Source organism: Phacochoerus africanus, chromosome 1, assembly GCF_016906955.1.
Source record: "Phacochoerus africanus isolate WHEZ1 chromosome 1, ROS_Pafr_v1, whole genome shotgun sequence".
NCBI lineage: Eukaryota > Metazoa > Chordata > Mammalia > Artiodactyla > Suidae > Phacochoerus > Phacochoerus africanus.
In genome coordinates, this window is record NC_062544.1 from 146,414,188 (window position 1) to 146,433,316 (window position 19,129).

At 46.5% G+C, this 19,129-nt stretch overlaps 2 protein-coding genes across 2 annotated transcripts in view; one reads left to right on the top strand and one right to left on the bottom strand.

Annotated features, from left to right (window-relative positions):
• Positions 1–7,958: 7,958 nt before the first annotated feature.
• On the bottom strand, positions 7,959–15,826 carry CIDEC (cell death inducing DFFA like effector c). Its single transcript, XM_047780638.1, has 6 exons — positions 15,708–15,826; positions 14,180–14,257; positions 13,143–13,296; positions 10,780–10,938; positions 10,509–10,696; positions 7,959–8,602 (listed from the first exon to the last, which is right to left on the bottom strand). The coding sequence occupies exons 2-6, from the start codon at positions 14,230–14,232 to the stop codon at positions 8,440–8,442; spliced, it is 717 nt and encodes a 238-aa protein (XP_047636594.1). The 5' UTR covers positions 14,233–14,257; positions 15,708–15,826; the 3' UTR covers positions 7,959–8,439.
• Positions 10,828–19,129, top strand: part of IL17RE (interleukin 17 receptor E) — a 34,266-nt gene continuing 25,964 nt past the window's right edge. Inside the window, exon 1 of the mRNA XM_047780496.1 lies at positions 10,828–10,950. The gene's annotated coding sequence lies outside the window, so the exon portion shown is untranslated. The remainder of the gene's footprint in view (positions 10,951–19,129) is intronic.

A 19,129-nucleotide genomic window follows, 5' to 3' on the forward strand; every position in this document is an offset into this window, starting at 1 on the left:
TCCGGAAGGGCTGCCCCGGCTCGCTCACAGCGCTCTGATTGGTCAGACTGACTGTCAATCGGAGTAGCGAGGGTCAGAGCGGAGAGAAGACGGAGCTTTGCCTTTGCCAGCAGAGGAAATGCCGAAATTCCTTTTTGCGCTTTGGGGGAAACGGAGGCACAGAGCAGAGAAGGATTTTACTCGAGGTCAGGGGTCCTGCCTTAGGACAAAGGCAGGACTAAAGGTAAAGGTTTTCTGATTACCCTTGTAATTCTTAAGAGTCGTCTTCTTTTTCCCACACCACAGCCACAGCAACACCAGATCCAAGCCGTGTCTGCAACCTACACCACAGCTCACGGCAATGTGGGATCCTTAACCCACTCAGCACAGCCAGGGATCGAACCTGCGTCCTCATGGATACTAGTCAGATTCATTTCTGCTGAGCCACTGGTGGGAACTCCCTTAGGAGTTTTCTGATTTAAAAAACAAAACCAAACAAAAAACCCAAACAAACAAAAATACCATTGTGCACAATTTTGCAAGGCAAATTGGAAAAAAAAAAACCCACATTCATTGGTCCAGTAACTTTGTTTTGAAGAACACAGCTAAGTGAATAATCCAAAAGGAAAAAAAGGCCAGAGGCACAAAGAGGGTCACCACAGCATTATTTATTAAAGCGAAAACAGAACAAATAATCAAAGTGGAAACATAAATTGTCTTATGATTAGAACTGCCAGGGAATGCCCTTGCTCAGTGGGTTAACGATCTGGCGTTGCCGTGAGCTGTGGTGTAGGTTGCAGACGCGGCTCGGATCCTGCGTTGCTGTGGCTCTGGCATAGGCCGGTGGCTACAGCGCCGATTAGACCCCTAGCCTGGGAACCTCCATATGCCTCGGGAGCGGCCCAAGAAATAGCAAAAAAAAGACACACACACACACACACACAAAAGAACTGCCAGGGAAATAAATCTTATCATCACCAATTTCAACTTTTTTTTTTTTTTGGTCTTTTTAGGGCTGCATCTGCGGCATATGGAGGATCCCAGACTAGGGGTCCAATAGGCGCTGTAGCTGCTGGCCTACACCACAGCTCAGGGCAATGGCTCCTTAACCTACTGAGGGAGGCCAGGGATTGAACCTGCATCCTCATGGCAACTCCCGAATTTCATCATTTTTTTAATGTTAACCTTGTGCTAGGCCTTGGCATCTGTGAACCAGAAAGAGATTTTCAAGACTCAGCCCCACCCACAAGAAGTTCACCTTTAAGATAATAGCATCACAACCCACCTTGCGGAAACCCTGTGGAGATGCTGAGAGAGAGAGAGAGGAGAGTGAGGAGCCCATTGGAATTGAAGAAAGTACGGGAGTTGTGAGTGACAAGCTGTAAAGTAATAGAAAATTCACCAGGAGGGAAAGTATGGGGAGGAGGAGAGGGAGGGGGCAACCAGAGAAATAAGACATTAAATGCAATAAACCAAAGAGGAATTCCCGAGGTGGCACAACAGGATCCACACCGGGCACAGGGGGTTAAGGATCCTACATTGCCGAGGGTGCGGCTCAAATCTGATCCCTGGCCTCCCGGGAACTCCTTTTGCCACAGAGCAGCCAAAAATGGGGCGTGGGTGGGGGAGGCAAAGAATTGGGTTCCACCCAGTAGTTATAGCAATAGAAAAGTTATTTTCTATTACTTGGTTGCTAAGAGTACTGTAACTTTCAGTTCTTCTTTAGCAATAGTGAAAGACTACAAATCAAAATCCCTCAAGAGAGGAATGGCTAAGTCAGTTGTAGCACATACACATGCAGCCATTAACCGAAGACTGTATAGATCTACATGTGCAAATGTGAATCAATCTCCAGACTATACAAAATCAAAAAAACAAAGTGAAGGACAGTGTGACTAGAATATGTGTATTATGTGCCTGTTATTTATATATATTTATTATATTTACATACTTCTGCATTTCTGAAAGAGTGTACACAAATGAGATGGTGGTTGCTTCTGGAAAGGAATCAGAAGTGAGAACATGTATAATTATTTTTACCCTTTGGAACTGTTTTTTTTTTTTTTTTACCTCATTGATATATTTTTTTCTTCACACAGATACATACACCCCAGTTTAAAAATCTAAGCCAGATATAAAAGTATGAGGAGTTCCTGCTGTGGTGCAACAGGATCAGCAGTGTCTCTGCAGTGCCAGGACGCAGGTTCGAACCCCCACCTGGCACAGTGGGTTAAAGGATCTGGCATTGCCCCAGCTGTGGTGTAAATCACAACTGCTGTTTGGACCTGACCCTTGCCCCAGGAACTCCATATTCAGAGCGGCCAAAAAGGAAAAGACTCTATGATTCATAAATTTTTTTTAAATAACAAAAATAAGTAGAAATGGAGTTCCCTTTGTGGCACAGTGTGTTAAGGATCCAGCATTATCGTTGCAGTGGTTTGGGTTACATCCCTGGCCCAGGGTGGCTATAGCTCTGATTTGACCCCTAGCCTAGGAACCTCCATTTGCCGCAGGCTGGAGGTGTGGCCTTAAAAATAAAAAAATTAAGTTTCTTCTTTCTTTTTGGCCACACCCACAGCTTGTGGAAGTTCCCACAACAGTGACTCAAGACACAGCAGTGAAAACACTGGATCTTTAACCAACTGAGCCACAGAGGAATTCTCTCTCTTTTTTTTTGGCTGCACCTTTGGCATGTGGAAGTTCCTGGGCCAGGGATTGAACCTGAACCACAGCAGTGACAACTGCTGAATCCTTAACCATCTGGCCACCAGAGAACTCTATAAAAAAGTTGTTTCTTAAGGTATAATTTACATACAATAAAGTCTACCATTTTAAAACATATAGTTCAGTAAGTTTCAGCAAATTTATATAGTTATGTAACCACTATTTCCAGCACACCACAAAGCTCCTTTATGCCCCTTTCTAGTCAAGTCTCATTCCCCCACCCACTCCAGTCCTTGACAACCATTTAGTTAAATGTCATTTAACCAAAATCATAGTCTTTTTTTTTTTTTCCTTTTTATTTAGGGCTGCACCTGTGGCAAATGGAGGTTCCTAGGCTAGGGGTCGAATCAGAGCTATAGCCACTGGCCTACGCCACAGCAACAGCAATGCCAGATCTGAGCCACGTCTGCTACCTACACCATAGCTCATGGCAACACCAGATCCTTAACCCACTGAGCAAGGTCAGGGATGGAACCTGCATCTTCGTGGACCCTAGTCAGATGCATTTCCACTGAGCCACGATGGGAACTCCTAAAATCATAGTCTTTTAAAATTTTATTTCTCCCTTTTTTTGGCCACATTCATGGTATGTGGAAATTCCTGGGCCAGGGATGTAACCCAAACCAAGATGGTTTCATCTTGCTTTGGGCTCAGACATAACAGTGCTATGTTGTAAGGCCCCACAGTATTTTAGAACCCCTCTTCTGAAAGGTCTCTCGTACACTCATAATTTGCAGCTTGAGCAAAGATAGAAAGATTCAAGGCCAAGGGGCAGGACACAGCCTACCTTACCTACAGAAGACCTCTCCTCCACTAGTCAAACTTGGCCCCATGAAGGGCCATTCCCCTACTTGGACTGGCCCCTGGCCCTGCTGAGGGTTGAGCTCTCTTGCTCTTTGGAAGTGTCCCTCCACACGCCTCAGCCTCATCAAAGACTGCCCTCTCCTGTTCACTGCCCACAGCTGGTGCTACTCCATTCCTCTCCAAGCTCCTGGAAGAAAAGAAAACCTAATTTTCTCCCCAGCTGGGAGGGCTCAGTGCCAGGACATAGTGGTCAGCAACTCAGAGTCATGTGTGAAGCTCAGAATGTCAGGAGGACAAGTTGAAACAAATTCCAAGCTTCGGCCACCCCTCAGCCCAACTCAGTTTATGGCTAACTTCACAGGAGGAGCACGTAGGCCACGGCCTCAGCCAGGGTTGAGTGGGAACAGCTTCTGTGCTGATGTGAACTTCATGCATTCATAGCAGAAGGCTCACCCCATAGATCCAGGAGGCACTGAGCCAGGCCTCCAGCAGCAATTGCAAGAGAAGGAAAGCCCAGAATAGAAATGTTCTCTGCTAACTGGCAGCTCCTCCCACACAGGCTGCAGGGCATGGGTCAGCTGCCAGAAATAACCCTCTGATTTTGGTAACAGGCCTTAGTCTTAGTATTTAATAAACCCAAGTAAGATTTACATGTCAGAAATGATACTTTTTTTGGGGGGGGGGGGTGTCCACACCTGGAGCATATGGAAGTTCCCAGGCTTGGGGTTGAATTGGAGCTGTAGCCAGCCTATACCACAGCCACAGCAGTGCCAAATCCAAGCCTCATCCCAACTTGTACCACAGCTTGTGGCAGTGCCGGATCCTTAACCCACTGAGCAAGGCCAGGGATGGAACCCAAGTCCTCATGGATACTAGTCAGGTTCGTTACCGCTGAGCTACACGGGAATTCCAGAAATGACACATTTTTGAATCTGAGTGTCACTAAAAGCACAGTCACCTGCAAACCTAGCCTTTTGTACTTGTCTTGAGTTGCCTGATACTGAAAAATGCCAGCTCACACAGATGAGAAACTAATACTTTGTGGCTACCTAACAGCTCATTTTGAAATCCTAAGAGGGGGGTTCCCATTGTGGCGCAGTGGTTAACGAATCCGACTAGGAACCATGAGGTTGCGGGTTCGATCCCTGCCCTTGCTCAGTGGGTTAACGATCCAGCATTGCCGTGAGCTGTGGTGTAGGTTGCAGACGCGGCTCGGATCCCACGTTGCTGTGGCTCTGGCGTAAGCCAGTGGCTACAGCTCCGATTAGACCCCTAGCCTGGGAACCTCCACATGCCACAGGAGCGGCCCAAGAAATGGCAAAAAAAAAAAAAAAAGAAAGAAATCCTGAGTTAAGAGTTCTGAACATGAGGAGTTCCCGTTGTGGCACAGTGGTTAGCGAACCTGACTGGGAACCATGATGTTGTGGCTTCGATCCCTGGCCTTGCTCATTGGGTTGAGGATCCAGCGTTGCCATGAGCTGTGGTGTAGGTCAAAGACAGGGCTCTGATCCGATGTTGTAGTGGCTGTGGCGTAGGCTGGCCGCTACAGCTCCAGTTGGACCACTAGCCTGGGAACCTCCATAAACTGCAGGCGTGGCCCAAGAAAAGACACACACACACACAAGAACAAAAGAGTTCTGAACGTGAAAGAAAACCTGTTTAGCAAGCTAGGGAAGGCATTGATGGAGAGTTGCATTATAGCTTGACTAGTACTTTCCCACCTAAACACTAGAAAGGTTGTAATAAAATGTGACACTGAGAAATTGGAAGAGTGCCTTAAACCCACCCTCACAATCAAGGCACTTCTTTCTTTCTTTCTTTCTTTTTTTTTTTTTTTTTGGTCTTTTTGCTATTTCTTGGGCCGCTCCCACGGCATATGGAGGTTCCCAGGCTAGGGGTCGAATCGGAGCTGTAGCCACCGGCCTACGCCAGAGCCACAGCAACGCGGAATCCGAGCCGCGTCTGCGACCTACAACACAGCTCACGGCGATGCTGGATCGTTAACCCACTGAGCAAGGGCAGGGACCGAACCCGTAACCTCATGGTTCCTAGTCGGATTCGTTAACCACTGCGCCACGATGGGAACTCCCTTTTTGACTGTTCTAGGGCCGCTCCCGAGGCATATGGATATTCCCAGGCTAGGGGTCTAATTGGAGCTGCAGTGGCCTGCCTACGCCACAGCCACCACAACACAGGATCCGAGCCTCGTCTTTGAGCTACACAACGGCCCGTGGCAACGCTGGATCCTTAACCCACTGATAAGTAGCCACCGGCCTACACCAGAGCCACAGCAACGTGGGATCTGAGCCGAGTCTGCAGCCTACACCACAGCTCACAGCAACACCAGATCTTCAACCCACTGAGCGAGGCCAGGGATTGAACCTGAGTCCTCATGGATACTGGTCAGGTTTGTTAACCAATGAGCCGTGATGGAAACTCCTATATCATGTTTTTAGATTCCACATATAAATGATATCATGTGATATTTGTCTTTCTCTGGCTGACTTATTTTGCTTAGTCTGATTATCTCTGGGCCAATCCATGTTGCTGCATATGGCATTATTTCATTCTTTTTTATAATCAGGTAATGTGTGTGTGTGTGTATCACATCTTCTTTATCCATTCATCTGCTGATGGGCACTTGGTTGCATCCATGTCTTGGCTATTGTAAATAGTGCTTCTATGAACATAGGAGTGCATGTATCTTTTCAAATTAGGTTTTTCGTCTTTTCTAGATATGTACCCAGGAGTGGGATTGCTGGTTCATATGCTAACTTTATTTTTAGTTTTTTAATGAACCTCCATACTGTTCTCCATAGTGGCTGCACAATTTACATTCCCACCAGCAGTGTAGAAACTTTCCCTTTTCTCCAACCCTCTCCAGCATTTATTATTTGTAGACTTTGTGATGAGAGCCATTCTGACTGGTGTGAGATACCTTATTGTGGTTTGATTTGCATTTCTCTAAAAATTAGCAATGTTGAGCATCTTTTCATGGGATTGTTGGCCATCTGTACATTGTTGATCTCCTTTGAAGAAATGTCTATTTAGGTCCTCTGCCTTATTTTTTTTTCTTTTTACGGCCCCACTCATGGCATATGGAAGTTCCCAGGCCAGGGAATGAATTTGAGCCACAGCTGTAGCAACACCAGATCCTTTAACCTACTCTGCTGGGCCAGGGATCAAACCCACAACTCCATGGAGACCCAAGCCTCTGCATTCGGATTCTTTTTTTTTTTTTCCATCTTTTTGTCATTTCTTGGGCCGCTCCCAGACATATGGAGGTTTCCAGGCTAGGGGTCTAATTGGAGCTGTAGCCACCAGCCTACGCCAGCGCCACAGCAACACAAGATCCGAGCTGCGTCTGCAACCTACACCACAGCTCATGGCAACGCTGGATCCTCAACCCACTGAGCAAGGCCAGGGATTGAAGCCGAAACCTCATGGTTCCTAGTCGGATTCGTTAACCACTGAGCTACGATGGGAACTCCTGCATTCGGATTCTTAACTCATTGTGCCACAGCGGGAACTCCTTCCATCCATTTTTGTGATTTTTTTTTTTTGTATTGAGTTGTATGAGCTGTTTGTATATTTTGGAAATTAAGCATTTGTCAGTTGCATTGTTTGCAAAGATTTTCTCCCATTCTAGATGTTGTGTTTTCATTTTGTTTTTGGTTTCCTTTGCTGTGCAAAAGCTTGTAAGTTTGATTAGGTCCCATTTGTTTATATTTGATTTTATTTCTGTTACTCTAGGAGATGGATCCAAGAAGATATTGCTGCAATTTATGTCAAAGAGTGTTCTGCCTATGTTTTCCTCTAGGAGTTTTATAGTACCCCGTCTTACATTTGGATCCTTAATTCATTTTAAGTTTACTTTTGTGTATGGTGTTAGAGAATATTCTCATTTCCTTCTTTTACATGGAGCTGTCCAGTTTTACCAGCACCACTTATTGAAGAGACTCTTTTCTCTGTTGTATATTTTTGCTTCCTTTGTCAAAGGTTACTGTAGGTGTGGGGGCTTATTTCTGGGCTCTGTATTCTATTCCATTGATCTATCTGTCTGTTTTTGTGCCAACACCATGCTATTTTGATTACTGTAACTTTGTAGTATTGTCTGAGGTCTGGGAGGGTTATGCCTCCAGCTTTGTTCTTTTTCCTCAGGATTGCTTTGGCAATTCTGAGACTTTTATGTTTCCCAGTCAAAGCCCTTCTGATTTATTTTGGCAGTTGTCACTTACCATATTGATTACATGGTCTGCTCAAGTCTCAGATTAAGCAGACATTAGTTTCAGAATTAAACTGCATTTTTTGGTTGTTTTTTGGTAGCAAAGATGCTGTTTCGTATAACCCCACATTATGGAAAATGGTTTGACAATAGAGTTCTCTCTTCCGTGAGAGCTTAGCAACCGTCTAGATAGAACCCCACCTGGCAAAGAAGAGAAGCAAAGACGTATCAGCATAAGTAATTTATTATGAACTCTTTAATAGCATACCCTAGTGGATTGGCAATTCACTCAGGAGCCTTTGGGATGGGAGGCCAGGAGGTAGGCCGTGTAATGAAAGTGCAGCATGTGAAGGTGGGCTGCTGAGGGGCAGCCTTCATGCTGAGGGACAGCCTTCGTACTGAGGGGCAGCCTTTGTGCTGAGGGGCAGCCTTCATACTGAGGGGCAGCCTTCATGCTGAGGGCTGGCTTGCTGGTGAACAATCTTGGTCTGCTATGTTACCTAGGCAGGAAGGAGACAGACCAGGCCAAGAACCCTCAGTTTTCCTTTGGCCAACCCAGCCCAGATTTCCAGCCCTTCCCCTTGCATCCTCATTCATGGTCCTGTGGGGGTCAGGGGGTGTGGGATGGTGAGAAGCTCTCTAGCTGCCAGTCTTGTGGATGCTACCAGCTGAGCATGGGATGCCAACTCTAGTCCTTGGCTATTCTTTCACTGCAGTATCTTCAGACAGGTCGGGATGAGGGATGGGTCTTTGCCCTTGGTGGGTTGTTCCCCCTCAGTGGTATCCAGGAGCCGCTGCAGGTAACAGGAGGTGCCAAGCAGCACGTGGCCTGAGGCTTGCATGCCAAAGATGGCCCAGCGAAGAACTTCTCTGGGTGGAATGAGAAGGCAAGAAGGTCAAAACACTTTGAAAACCCCATCCTGCACCCACTAAGTGTCTGCTCCCACATGTTCTCTTCTAGATTTTCTAAACTGTAGGGGTGATATGCAAACAGAACAGATGCTGCCTTCCCTAAGGGTCTGCCGTTACCTACCATCATGCCTTAATTGAGATGTCAGCAGCTTCCCTGTTCTCATGCAAAGTTCAAGTTCATTTAATAAGGCTTTTTATTTTTCTTTTTTCCTTTTTTTTTGTCTTTTTGCCATTTTTTGGGCTGCTCCCGCAGCATATGGAGGTTCCCAGGCTAAGGGTTGAATCGGAGCTGTGGCCGCCAGCCTACGCCAGAGCCACAGCAACGCAGGATCCAAGCCGAGGCTGCAACCTACACCACAACTCACTGCAATGCCGGATCCTTAACCCACTGAGCAAGGCCAGGGATGGAACCCGCAACCTCATGGTTCATAGTCAGATTCGTTAACCACTGAGCCACGTTGGGAACTCCCAATAAGGCTTTTTATTTTTCTAATACTATTTTGTATTTTTTGGGTTTTTTTTGTTTGTTTGTTTGCCTTTTCTAGGGCCGCTCCCGTGGCATATGGGGGTTCCCAGGCTAGGGGTCTAATTGGAGCTGTAGCCGCCAGCCTACGCCAAAGCCACAGCAATGCGGGATCCAAGCCACGTCTGCGACCTACACCATAGCTCACAGCAGCGCTGGATCGTTAACCCACTGAGCAAGGGCAGGGACCGAACCTGCAACCTCATGGTTCCTAGTCGGATTCGTTAACCACTGAGCCATGATGGGAACTCTTCTAATACTCTTTTGGACCAGCCAAGTTGATCTATATCACATGACCGTGCCCTTCACCACCTCTGTTCTAGACTCTGAGGCCTTTCCGAGTCATCCATGGTCTAGCTGATTTTCAGACATGACGATCTCCATGCCTGGTGCTGCAGTGTCCTGAGAACAGAGCTCCAGTCACCCAGGCCTGAGTTCTAATCCAGTTTCTTTAGCTTTGTAAACCTTGGCATACTGGTATAGTTCTGAGCTTCAGCATCGTCATCTGTAAAATGAGATTATACCATTTTGATCCTACACAGGGTTAGGAGGTTGAAATAACATAAATCCCTTAACACTGGGCCTGATATGTTGAAGAGCAGGGGAAACATGTGGTCAGTAATAGCTGCTTGAATGCTTGACAAATTCTTTTTTTTTTTTGTCTTTTTGCCATTTCTTGGGCTGCTCCTGTGGCATATGGAGGTTCCCAGGCTAGGGGTCTAATCGGAGCTGTAGCTGCCGGCCTACGCCTGAACCACAGCAACGCGGGATCCGAGCCGCATCTGCAACCTACACCACAGCTCACGGCAACGCTGGATTCTTAACCCACTGAGCAAGGCCAGGGTAATCAAACCCACAACCTCATGGTTCCTAGTCGGATTCACTTCTGCTGTGCCACAACAGGAATGCCATATCTCCTTCTTGATGGCTCTATGTACATGGGTGGGATTTTGAACTGACCGTAACTTCTTGCTGGTTCTCTCATTGAGTTCAATAAAATTTTTGCTCATTTTTTCAAAGTTGATTTTAAGACTACTTAGGAAAACTTACTATTTTAGGTGAAAAATAATTAGTATAATTAGTTGCTATAGTGGGAGGTAATTAGGAAAGCTAAATGTATTCAGGTTCCACCAGCAGGAGTATATGTACGCCTTTGACACACACTCCTATAAACTGAAATACGAATTTTAGCCATAAAGTCCTAGAAGATGCTAACTGCCATGTTTTGTTAGCCTCAACATCAGTCCCAGGTCCTGAGAAGGCTGAGGTGCACGTGAGAAGACAGGGCTGCTCTCATTGCTGTGCCCAAACCCTGTCCCCACTTAACCCCAACTCACTTACTTCATGACACGTTTGGCCCCAAAGCAGCGCAGATCGTAGGAAAGGGAGTAGGCACCATAGAGAGTCGCCTTCATGTTCAGGCAACCAATGAAGTCCTGTGGGTTCACCTTGTACAGGTTGAAGGTTACACGGGCCACATCGATCTTCTTGGCAGGCTTATGGGAGAGGGAGAGTTGGTACCTAGTGCCCTGTGCAAGACAAGCATATTGTTAGTATCCCTCAAGGATTTCTCTTAAGCTCCTAGTATTCTCTCCCACAGGTGGGATGTCACCTGCTGTGATGGGGGCTGCCATTTCTGCCCCTTGTGAAGAACCATGAACACGGTGTCATCTGCCAGGGATTGGAAATACTCTTCTGTCTCTACAGTTGTGCCATCTTCCTCCAGCACCAGAAAGAAAGGCTTGTCTGCCAGCATCAGAGTGTCCCGGACCTAGAGGATAAGGTAAGTGATGCTTTTGCCATCACTTGTAGCCACAGAGCTGGTGTTGGGGAGACCTGCATGACACCACCCCAGCTGACAGAGAAAGAGCAAGTGGTCCAGGATTTATGGGATGGGACTGGAGCCCAGGGCTCTTCCTGTGGGATCACCATCCAAAGAACCTATATTGTGGTATCCCTTGATATCTGGCTTCATGGTTAATATTCTAGAATAGTGCTGTCCAATAAAAATATAATGGGAGTCACATATGTAATGTTTTATTGACATATAATTCACATGCCATGGAAGTCACACTTTTAAAGTATACAATCCAGTGTTTTTTAGTGTATTCACAAAGTTGTACAGCTACCACCCCTATCTAATTTTAAAATGTTTTTAACGTCATTTGTACCCCAAAGAGAAATCTAGTACCTTTTAGCAGTCACTTCTCATTTCCTAACTCTTGGAAATCTCCTCTGCTGTCTGTCTCTATGGATTTTCCTATTTTGGACATTTCATATACATGGAGTCATACAATATGAGGTCTTTTTAGACCAGCTTCTTTCACTTAGCAAGTTTTCAATGTGCACCTATGTTGTAGCATAATTAATTACTTTTTGTGGTTGAATAATATTCTATTGTATGTATGTGTGTATGTATATATACATGTACATCAAATTTTTGGAGGCCATGCCTGCAGAATGCAGGAGTTACCAAACCAGGGATTGCACCTGTGCCACAGCAGTGACGACATTGGATCTTTAACCTGCTAGGCCACCAGGGAACTCTTAATTATACCATGTTTTTTTTTTTATACCATGTTTTACAGTTAATGGACATGTGGGTTGTTTGTTTTTCTTTCATTTTTTTTCTTTCTTTCTTTTTTTTTTGGCCATGCCCATGGCATGTGCAAGAACTGAGCCAGGGATCCAACCTGTGTCACAGCAGCAACCTGAGCTGCTGTGGTGACAATGATGAATCTTAACCCGCTGTACCATGAGACAACTTCTGTTTCTATTTTTTGAATGTTATGAATAATGCTGTTATTCACATTCATCTACAAACTTTTGTGTGATGTATCGTTTCCATTTTCCTAGATACCTAGGAGTGGAATTGCTGAGTCATATATTAACACTGTGTTTAACTTTTTAGGGAATTACCAAACTCTTTCCTAAAGCAGTTACATGGTTTTTAGCCATTCTAAAATGAAAGTATGAGGTGATTTTGATTTGCATTTCCCTAGTGACTAATGATGTTGGGCTTACAGATAAGCAGGGATCCTCCCTCCTGGAGCTGATAAACTGCAGGGGCAGTGAAGCACAGGACTAATACCAAGCAGGATTAGATAAGGACTAGATGAGATGCCCTGTAGGTGAGGCAGCGGGAAGAGTTACTCCCTGCCCAGTGGAGGGGGAGCATGGAAATGGGGAAGGGTGTCCTTCTTGCTCAGTGTTACTATCATCCACAAGAGCTCTGTGTCCTCCTCCAGAAGCTTACTTGATCACTTTCCTCAAAAGTCTTCTACGGCTATTAACAAAGCTTTGCGTGGAAGGCTAACTTAGGACAGATTGTAGGAAAACTGCCCCGGCTGAAGGGAAGGGCATTCTAAAATCTTGCTCATTTCCCTACTTCCAGGCACTTCTACAAGTTTAAGTACTCCTGTAAAAGAGAACCTAGGAGTTTCTGTCATGGTTCAGCAGTTAACAAACTCAACTAGCATCCATGAGGACGAGGGTTTGGTCCCTGGCCTCACTCAGTGGGTTAAGGATCCAGTGTTGCCGAGAGCTGTGATGGGCTCGGATCCCGCGTTGCTGTGGCTGTGGCATAGTCCAGTAGCTACAGCTCCAATTGGACCCCTAGCCTGGGAACCTCCATATGCTAAAGGTGCGGCCCTAAAAAGACCAAAAAAAAAAAAAAAGGGGGGAACCTAAAGGCCCCCTCCAGTAAGAAAAATATGCTCCAGAAATACCACTGACCTATTGTGAGTATCAGACAGTAATATACTGCCCTCCCCCTCCCCCAGACCCTTAGCACTCCAGGCTGGTACTATCAAACCACTGCTGCTGCCATCAGAAAGGAAATCTTTTCACTATCTAAGCCATGAACCTCATTCCTGCCAAATCCCCAGCTCCTGACCCATACGCCAGAGGCAGCTGTGGGCCAGTTCTCAGCCAAGGTCCCCAAGGTGGACTGTGTGCCTGCAGGCCGGTGCCTACCTTGAGGAGGAGGTCCTCAAGCCCGCATGCCATGATGCCCTTCCGCACACTCCGGTCAGCGGTGCTTACTTTGCAGGGCCGGGTCCTGGGGGCCTCCAGGCTGGGCTCCGACAGCAGCTGCTGTGTCACCACCGAGGTGCTTACCGATGCATACCTGGGAGTGGTTTAGAGCATCAGAATGAGCTGTCTGCTGCTGCCCAGCCCTCACCCCACAACGGGTAACTCACTCCCCCAGCTCTCTAGGCTGAGCACATCCTATTCCTCCTCCCCTTCTACCCACCAAACCTGCTCTACATAGTCTTCCTCAAAAGCCTACTAGATGAGTGCATCTTAAACTTTAGCGGACATGTATAAGTCCCCTGGGGATCTTGTTAAAGTGCAGATTCTTACTGAGTAGGTCTGGGAGATTGTATATATCTAATGAAGCCCCATGGTCTGGATCTCAGACCACGACAAGTAGAGTGTGAAAGAGGACCACCCTGCATTGGCCCAATTACTGCTTTCCTCTCTTGGCCTCATCCTTCTCACCATAACGTGAGATGAAGTGGCAAAGCTGAGCTCAATATAAGACAGTTCTGAACTCAGATACACAGTGTAGAACCAAAGGAATGGAAGGGACCTAGGTTTTGGAGTCAGGCAGATCCAAGTGCAAATCCTGGCTCCTCTACCCATTTAAGTAATTGAGAGCACCCCTCCCCCACCTCAGCCTCAGTTTCCCCATCTATTAACTTGGCATGATAATTCTCGCTTCCCAAAGTTGTGGCGAGGTTTAAATGAGATCGTTCAAGAAAGAAAGCACCAAGCAGTATCTGCCTCTTTCTACTCCATTTGTGGTATGGGGGCTTGGTGAGAAGGGGTAGCAGCATTTATAACCCCTGGGGGTTGTGGGAAGGGCATAATCTCAGGTCCCACTCCAGACCTCCAGAATCAGCATCTGAATTCGAACCAGGTGACTTATGTGCCCACTGAAGTTTGAGAAATTCTGTCCCCCAGCTCACGGGTAACTCCCCTTCCCTTCTACCCTTGGTGCTGCTCACCTGGAGAGGGACCTGGGGTAGAGAAGGCTGAGAGACTTCATGGCGTATTCCATCCTCGTCAGCTGGACAGCGTTGGGCCTGGAAAGGAAGTAGAAGTGGCTCACTAAGGTGGGATGGGAGGGTCTTGTGTTTTGACACAGTACAACCCCACCCCCATCCAGCAAGCCTCCACTCTGGTCTCTCTCCCAACTCACACACCCTTCCCCTAGCCCTTCTCCTGTCCAGCCCCATGCTTGCTGTTGTCACCACTCTGGGGACCCCTCAGCAGCTGCTCTTCCCTTCCCGGCACCACTCACTCCATGTTTCTCTGTCCCTGGCTCTGGTCACACTGATTAGGGATCCCAGGTAGGAACTGAAGAGGCCCTGCATGGTTAGTTCCTGTCCCCGGGGCAGAGTCCACTTTATGCTGGCAGGAGGCGAGTCACACCACCTCACACAGCTGAGGACCTTCCCTCACCTGTCGTCCAGAGACCTTCCAGGCCAGGCAGCCCAGTCTAAGCCTGCTCTCTCCAGTGGGGCCTTGAGCAGTCTGAACCCCTCCCACTGCCCAAAGGGACTTTGTGCCATGATGGACCCTTCTCCATCGGTTCTCTCCTATACCGGAGCTGCTCACCCATGTGGCTTTCAAGCACCTGAAGTGTGGCTAAGCACACTGAGGAGCTGGATTTTTAATTTTTTCTTTTCTTTTCTTTTTTTTGTCTTTTTAGGGCCACACCTGCAGCATATGGAGATTCCCAGACTAGGAGTTGAATTGGAGCTACCACTGTTGCCCTACACCACAGGCATAGCAACTTGGGTTCCAAGCCGAGTCTTCAACCTACACCACAGCTCACAAGGCCAGATCCTTAACCTGCTGAGCGAGGCTAGGGATCAAACCTGCGTCCTCATGGATGCTAGTCAGATTTGTTTCTGTTGAGCCACGTCTGGAACTCCTGGGTTTTTAATTTTATTGTTAACTTTACTTAACCACTGTGGCTCACGGCAACTGGCAACTGTGCTGGACAGCACAGCTCTAGCTTATAGTCCTGGGTTGACCTGTTACCTCTTGAGCATGCACTATCCAGCTCCAAGCCCTTGTGCAGGCAGCTCCCTCCACCTGCAGTGCCTTCCTCTGGCCCATAGCTAAACGTTTGCAGTTCAGAAAGCCTTCTGAGCTGGAGCACAGAATTCCCCCTTCATCTTGCTGTTCCTCCTTCCTAGTCACGTGTACCTTGCTGTCTGCTTCTGCGATAGCCCCCTTCCTCTCCGGGTTTCTGCCCTGAGGTGCTCTCTTTCCCAGCCCCGGCACAGACAGAGCCTGGCACAGAGCAGGGGGCTCCAGGAGTGCATGGAACCCAGCCCTCTCCCCAGTCTTTCCTTCTGACAATGCGGCCTCCCCAGGCCAGCCCATCTTGCTTCAGCCTCACTCCTCATTCTGGAGAGCAAAACTCCTCCAAGCACCACCTTACCTTTTCTCCAGGAATCCAAACAAACAAACCAAACCGCTAAACAAAAAAAAAAAAATGTAACCAGAATAAAAACTCCTTACCTCCTCTCTCAGCCTCCTAGATTTTCAACACTTCCCGGCTCAGCCCAGCCCTCCTTCCACTTTATTTCCAGAGTTGCCCCGCCCCTGGCCCTCAGCCCCAGCTGGGAAGGAGCACAGGCAGTAAGTGTACAGCTCTTGCCCTTGGGATTTTAAGCCAGCCTGACTTCCAGAAGAAGCCAGACAGGAAGGGTGGAGGCATGTTTTGAAAGCTTTGGGGCAGGGTACGTCCCAGGACATGGTATTGAGCACAGAGGGCACAAGAAATAGGCAGATGTGGGCTGTGGTCCCAGCTCTACCTGTGTTAGCTGTTTGAGTGTAGACAAGTTGCTTTCACCTCCCTGAGCCCCAGTTTCTTTCACCTGTACAACAGGGATAATGGTTTCTGTCTTAAAGGATTGAGATAAGCATTTATAATAATAAAAGCAAAGGGCTTTGGAACAGAGACACTTGTAGAAACAAATATTGGTTTTATTGATAATATAATTTTTTTGGTCTTTTTAGGGCCGCACCTGCAACATATGGAAATTCCCAGGCTAGGGGTCAAACTGGAGCTGTAGCTGCTGGCCTGCATCACAGCCACAGCCACAGCAACACCAGATGCAAGTGGTGTCTGTGACCTACACCACAGCTCATGGCAATGCTGGATCCTTAACCCATTGAGCGAGGCCAGGGATTGGACCTTCGTCCTCATGGATCCTAGTTGGGTTCTTTACCACTGAGCCATGATGGGAACGCCTGATAATGTAAATTTTAACAATAGCATAATAATTGGACTAGCTGAAATGTATAGTGGTTAAGAGTGTAAGATCTGGAAGTTCCCTTAGGGAGTAGTGGGTTAACGATCCATCATTACTGCAGCTGTGGCATAGGCCGCAGCTGTGGTGTGGGTTTTATCCCTGATCCAGGAACTTCCACATGCTGTGAGTGCAGCAAAAAAAAGAGTGTAAGATTTATGAGCCATCAATTTGGTGTGTACATAATATTTTGGGTTATATATGTCTCCAAGGGAAATTAAAGTCTATGTCTACACAAAAATTTATACACAAATGTTCATAGTGTTATTTATAATAGGCAAAACGTAGAAACAACCCAAATGTTCATCAATTGATGAATGGATAAAAAATGTGGTATATCCATAAATGAAATACTATTTGTCAATAAAGGGGGTATATGCTTTTATAGTGCATGGATGAACTTTGAAAACGTTACGCAAAATGAAAGAAGCCAGTCACAAAAGATCACATACATGTTTGTATGATTCCATTTGTATGAAATGCCCAGAACAGGCAAAACTCTAACAACAAAAAATAAATTAGTGGTTGTTTAGAGCTGGGGCTAGGAGTAGAAGGGGAATGGGGCCTACTAGTGGGTATGGGATTTCTTTTAGGGGAGACAAGAAAGTGTTCTGATATGTTAATCTAATCACAATCTATTTTGGTGACTGCACCAAATTTATTTGGAGATTGTACAACCCTGCAAATATGCCAAAAAGCAATTGGATTGTATACTTGAGTAGATATGGTATATGATTATATCTCAATAAAGCTGTGCTTTTTTTAAAGTTCAAGCTCATATTTCTTTTAGCATAGAGTTTTTCACACTAGTGCATCAGAATCACATGGAGGGCTTGTTAAAAAAATCAGATTTCGGGGGAGTTTCCTGGTGGCGCAGTAGGTTAAGGATCTGGTGTTGTCACTGTTGTGGCTCAGGTCACTGCTGTGGTGCAGGTCTTTTCCCTGGAAGCGGGTGCAGCCCTCAAAAGACAAAAAAAAAAAAAAAAAGCCCAGGAATTTCTGTATGCCGTGAGTAGAGGCAAAAAGAAAATAAAATCAGATTTCTGGACTCCACCACTGTTTCTAACTTAGTATGTCTAGGGGGGCTGAGAAAATTTTTTTTCTTTTTTTTTTTCCGCTTTTACAGTCACACCTTTGGCATATGGAAGTTCCCAGGCTAGGCACTGAATCGGAGCTGTGGTTGCCGGCCTATTCCACAGCTACAGCAACTTGAGATGTGAGCTGCATCTTCAGCTTGCACCACAGCTCATGGCAATGCTGGATCCTTAAGCCACTGAGCGAGGCCAGGGATTGAACCTGCATCCTCATCGATACTAGTCAGGTTCTTAACCCAATAAGCCACAATGGGAACTCTAGAAAGTATGTTTCTAACAGGTTCTGAGGTGATGCTGAAGCTTGTGGCCCCTTAGGGACTCCATTTTGAAAACCAGCAGTCTAGCACTAGCTGTGTGATATAATTCATCTAAGCTTCAGTTAGATCTGACAAATGGGGATTAAAATAGCTCCTACATGGGTTGTCATGAAGATTAAATGAGATAATCATGAAAGGTTCTTGCTATAGAGCTTAGTGTATCCTTCAGGCTCAATAAATACTTATATCTAGGAGTTCCCTTTGTGGCTCAGTGGTTAACGAACCCGACTAGAAACCATGAGGTTGTGGGTTCGATTCCTGGCCTTGCTCAGTGGGTCAAGGATCTGGCATTGCCGTGAGCTGCGGTGTAGGTCGCAGACTCAGCTCAGATCCCACGTTGCTGTGGCTATGGTGTAGGCCAGAGGCCGCAGCTCCGATTAGATCCCTGGCCTGGGAACCTCCATATGCCGCAGATGTGGCCCTCAAAAGACAAAAAACAAAAAATTAAAAAATAAATAAATCCCTCCCTAGAAGAGCTCCCAGGCAACATCATTCATTCAGTCAGCAAATACTGATTAGGCACTTACTGTGTGCCAACCTTCCTAGGGGCTGAGAATACAGTGGGAAACAAGACAGCCTTGTCCCACGCTCCAAGGAGCTGACATTCCTGGAGGAGGGGGGAAACTCAGACTATGAACAGATATGCAAATAACCAGGGTAATTTCAGATGATGATGTTCTGGGGAGGAAACAACACAAGATGATATGATAGCAAATGGCTGGAGAGCTGGATTGGCCTGTAGGAAAGACCTGAGAGAAGAGCTTTCAGCTAAACTTGACTGGTGAGAAGTCAGTCTTTTGAAGACCTGGAGTGTCTTAGTCTGTTTGGGCTGCTATACAGAATATCATAAACTGGTGGCTTATAAACAGCAGAAATTTACTTCTCATAGTTCTTGAGCATGATAAGTCCGAAATCAAGGTGTGGATAGATTTGGTGCCTAGTGAAGACCCTCTGCCTGGTTCACAGGCAGCAGTCCTCTCTCGGTGTCCTCACATCGTAGAATGGGCAAAGGAATCTTTTTTATAAGGACACTAATTCCACTTTCCCCAAATCCTACCTTCACATACCATCACACTGGGGATTAGCTTTCAACACACAAATGGTGGGGGAAAGGTGGGGAGGCGGGGACACAGAAACATTGATTCTACAGCCTTACACCTAGGCCTGGAAGCCAGTCTTTTGAAAGTTCTGGGTGGGTGGGGGTGTTCAAAGGCAAA

Excerpts from the sequence above, each read along its gene's own strand:
- CIDEC (XM_047780638.1), bottom strand. The coding sequence starts at position 14,232 with ATGGAATACGCCATGAAGTCTCTCAGCCTTCTCTACCCCAGGTCCCTC. Across the intron at positions 13,297-14,179 it reads TACCCCAGGTCCCTCTCCAG|GTATGCATCGGTAAGCACCT; the intron begins GTGAGCAGCACC and ends AACCACTCCCAG. Across the intron at positions 10,939-13,142 it reads TTGAGGACCTCCTCCTCAAG|GTCCGGGACACTCTGATGCT; the intron begins GTAGGCACCGGC and ends CTTATCCTCTAG.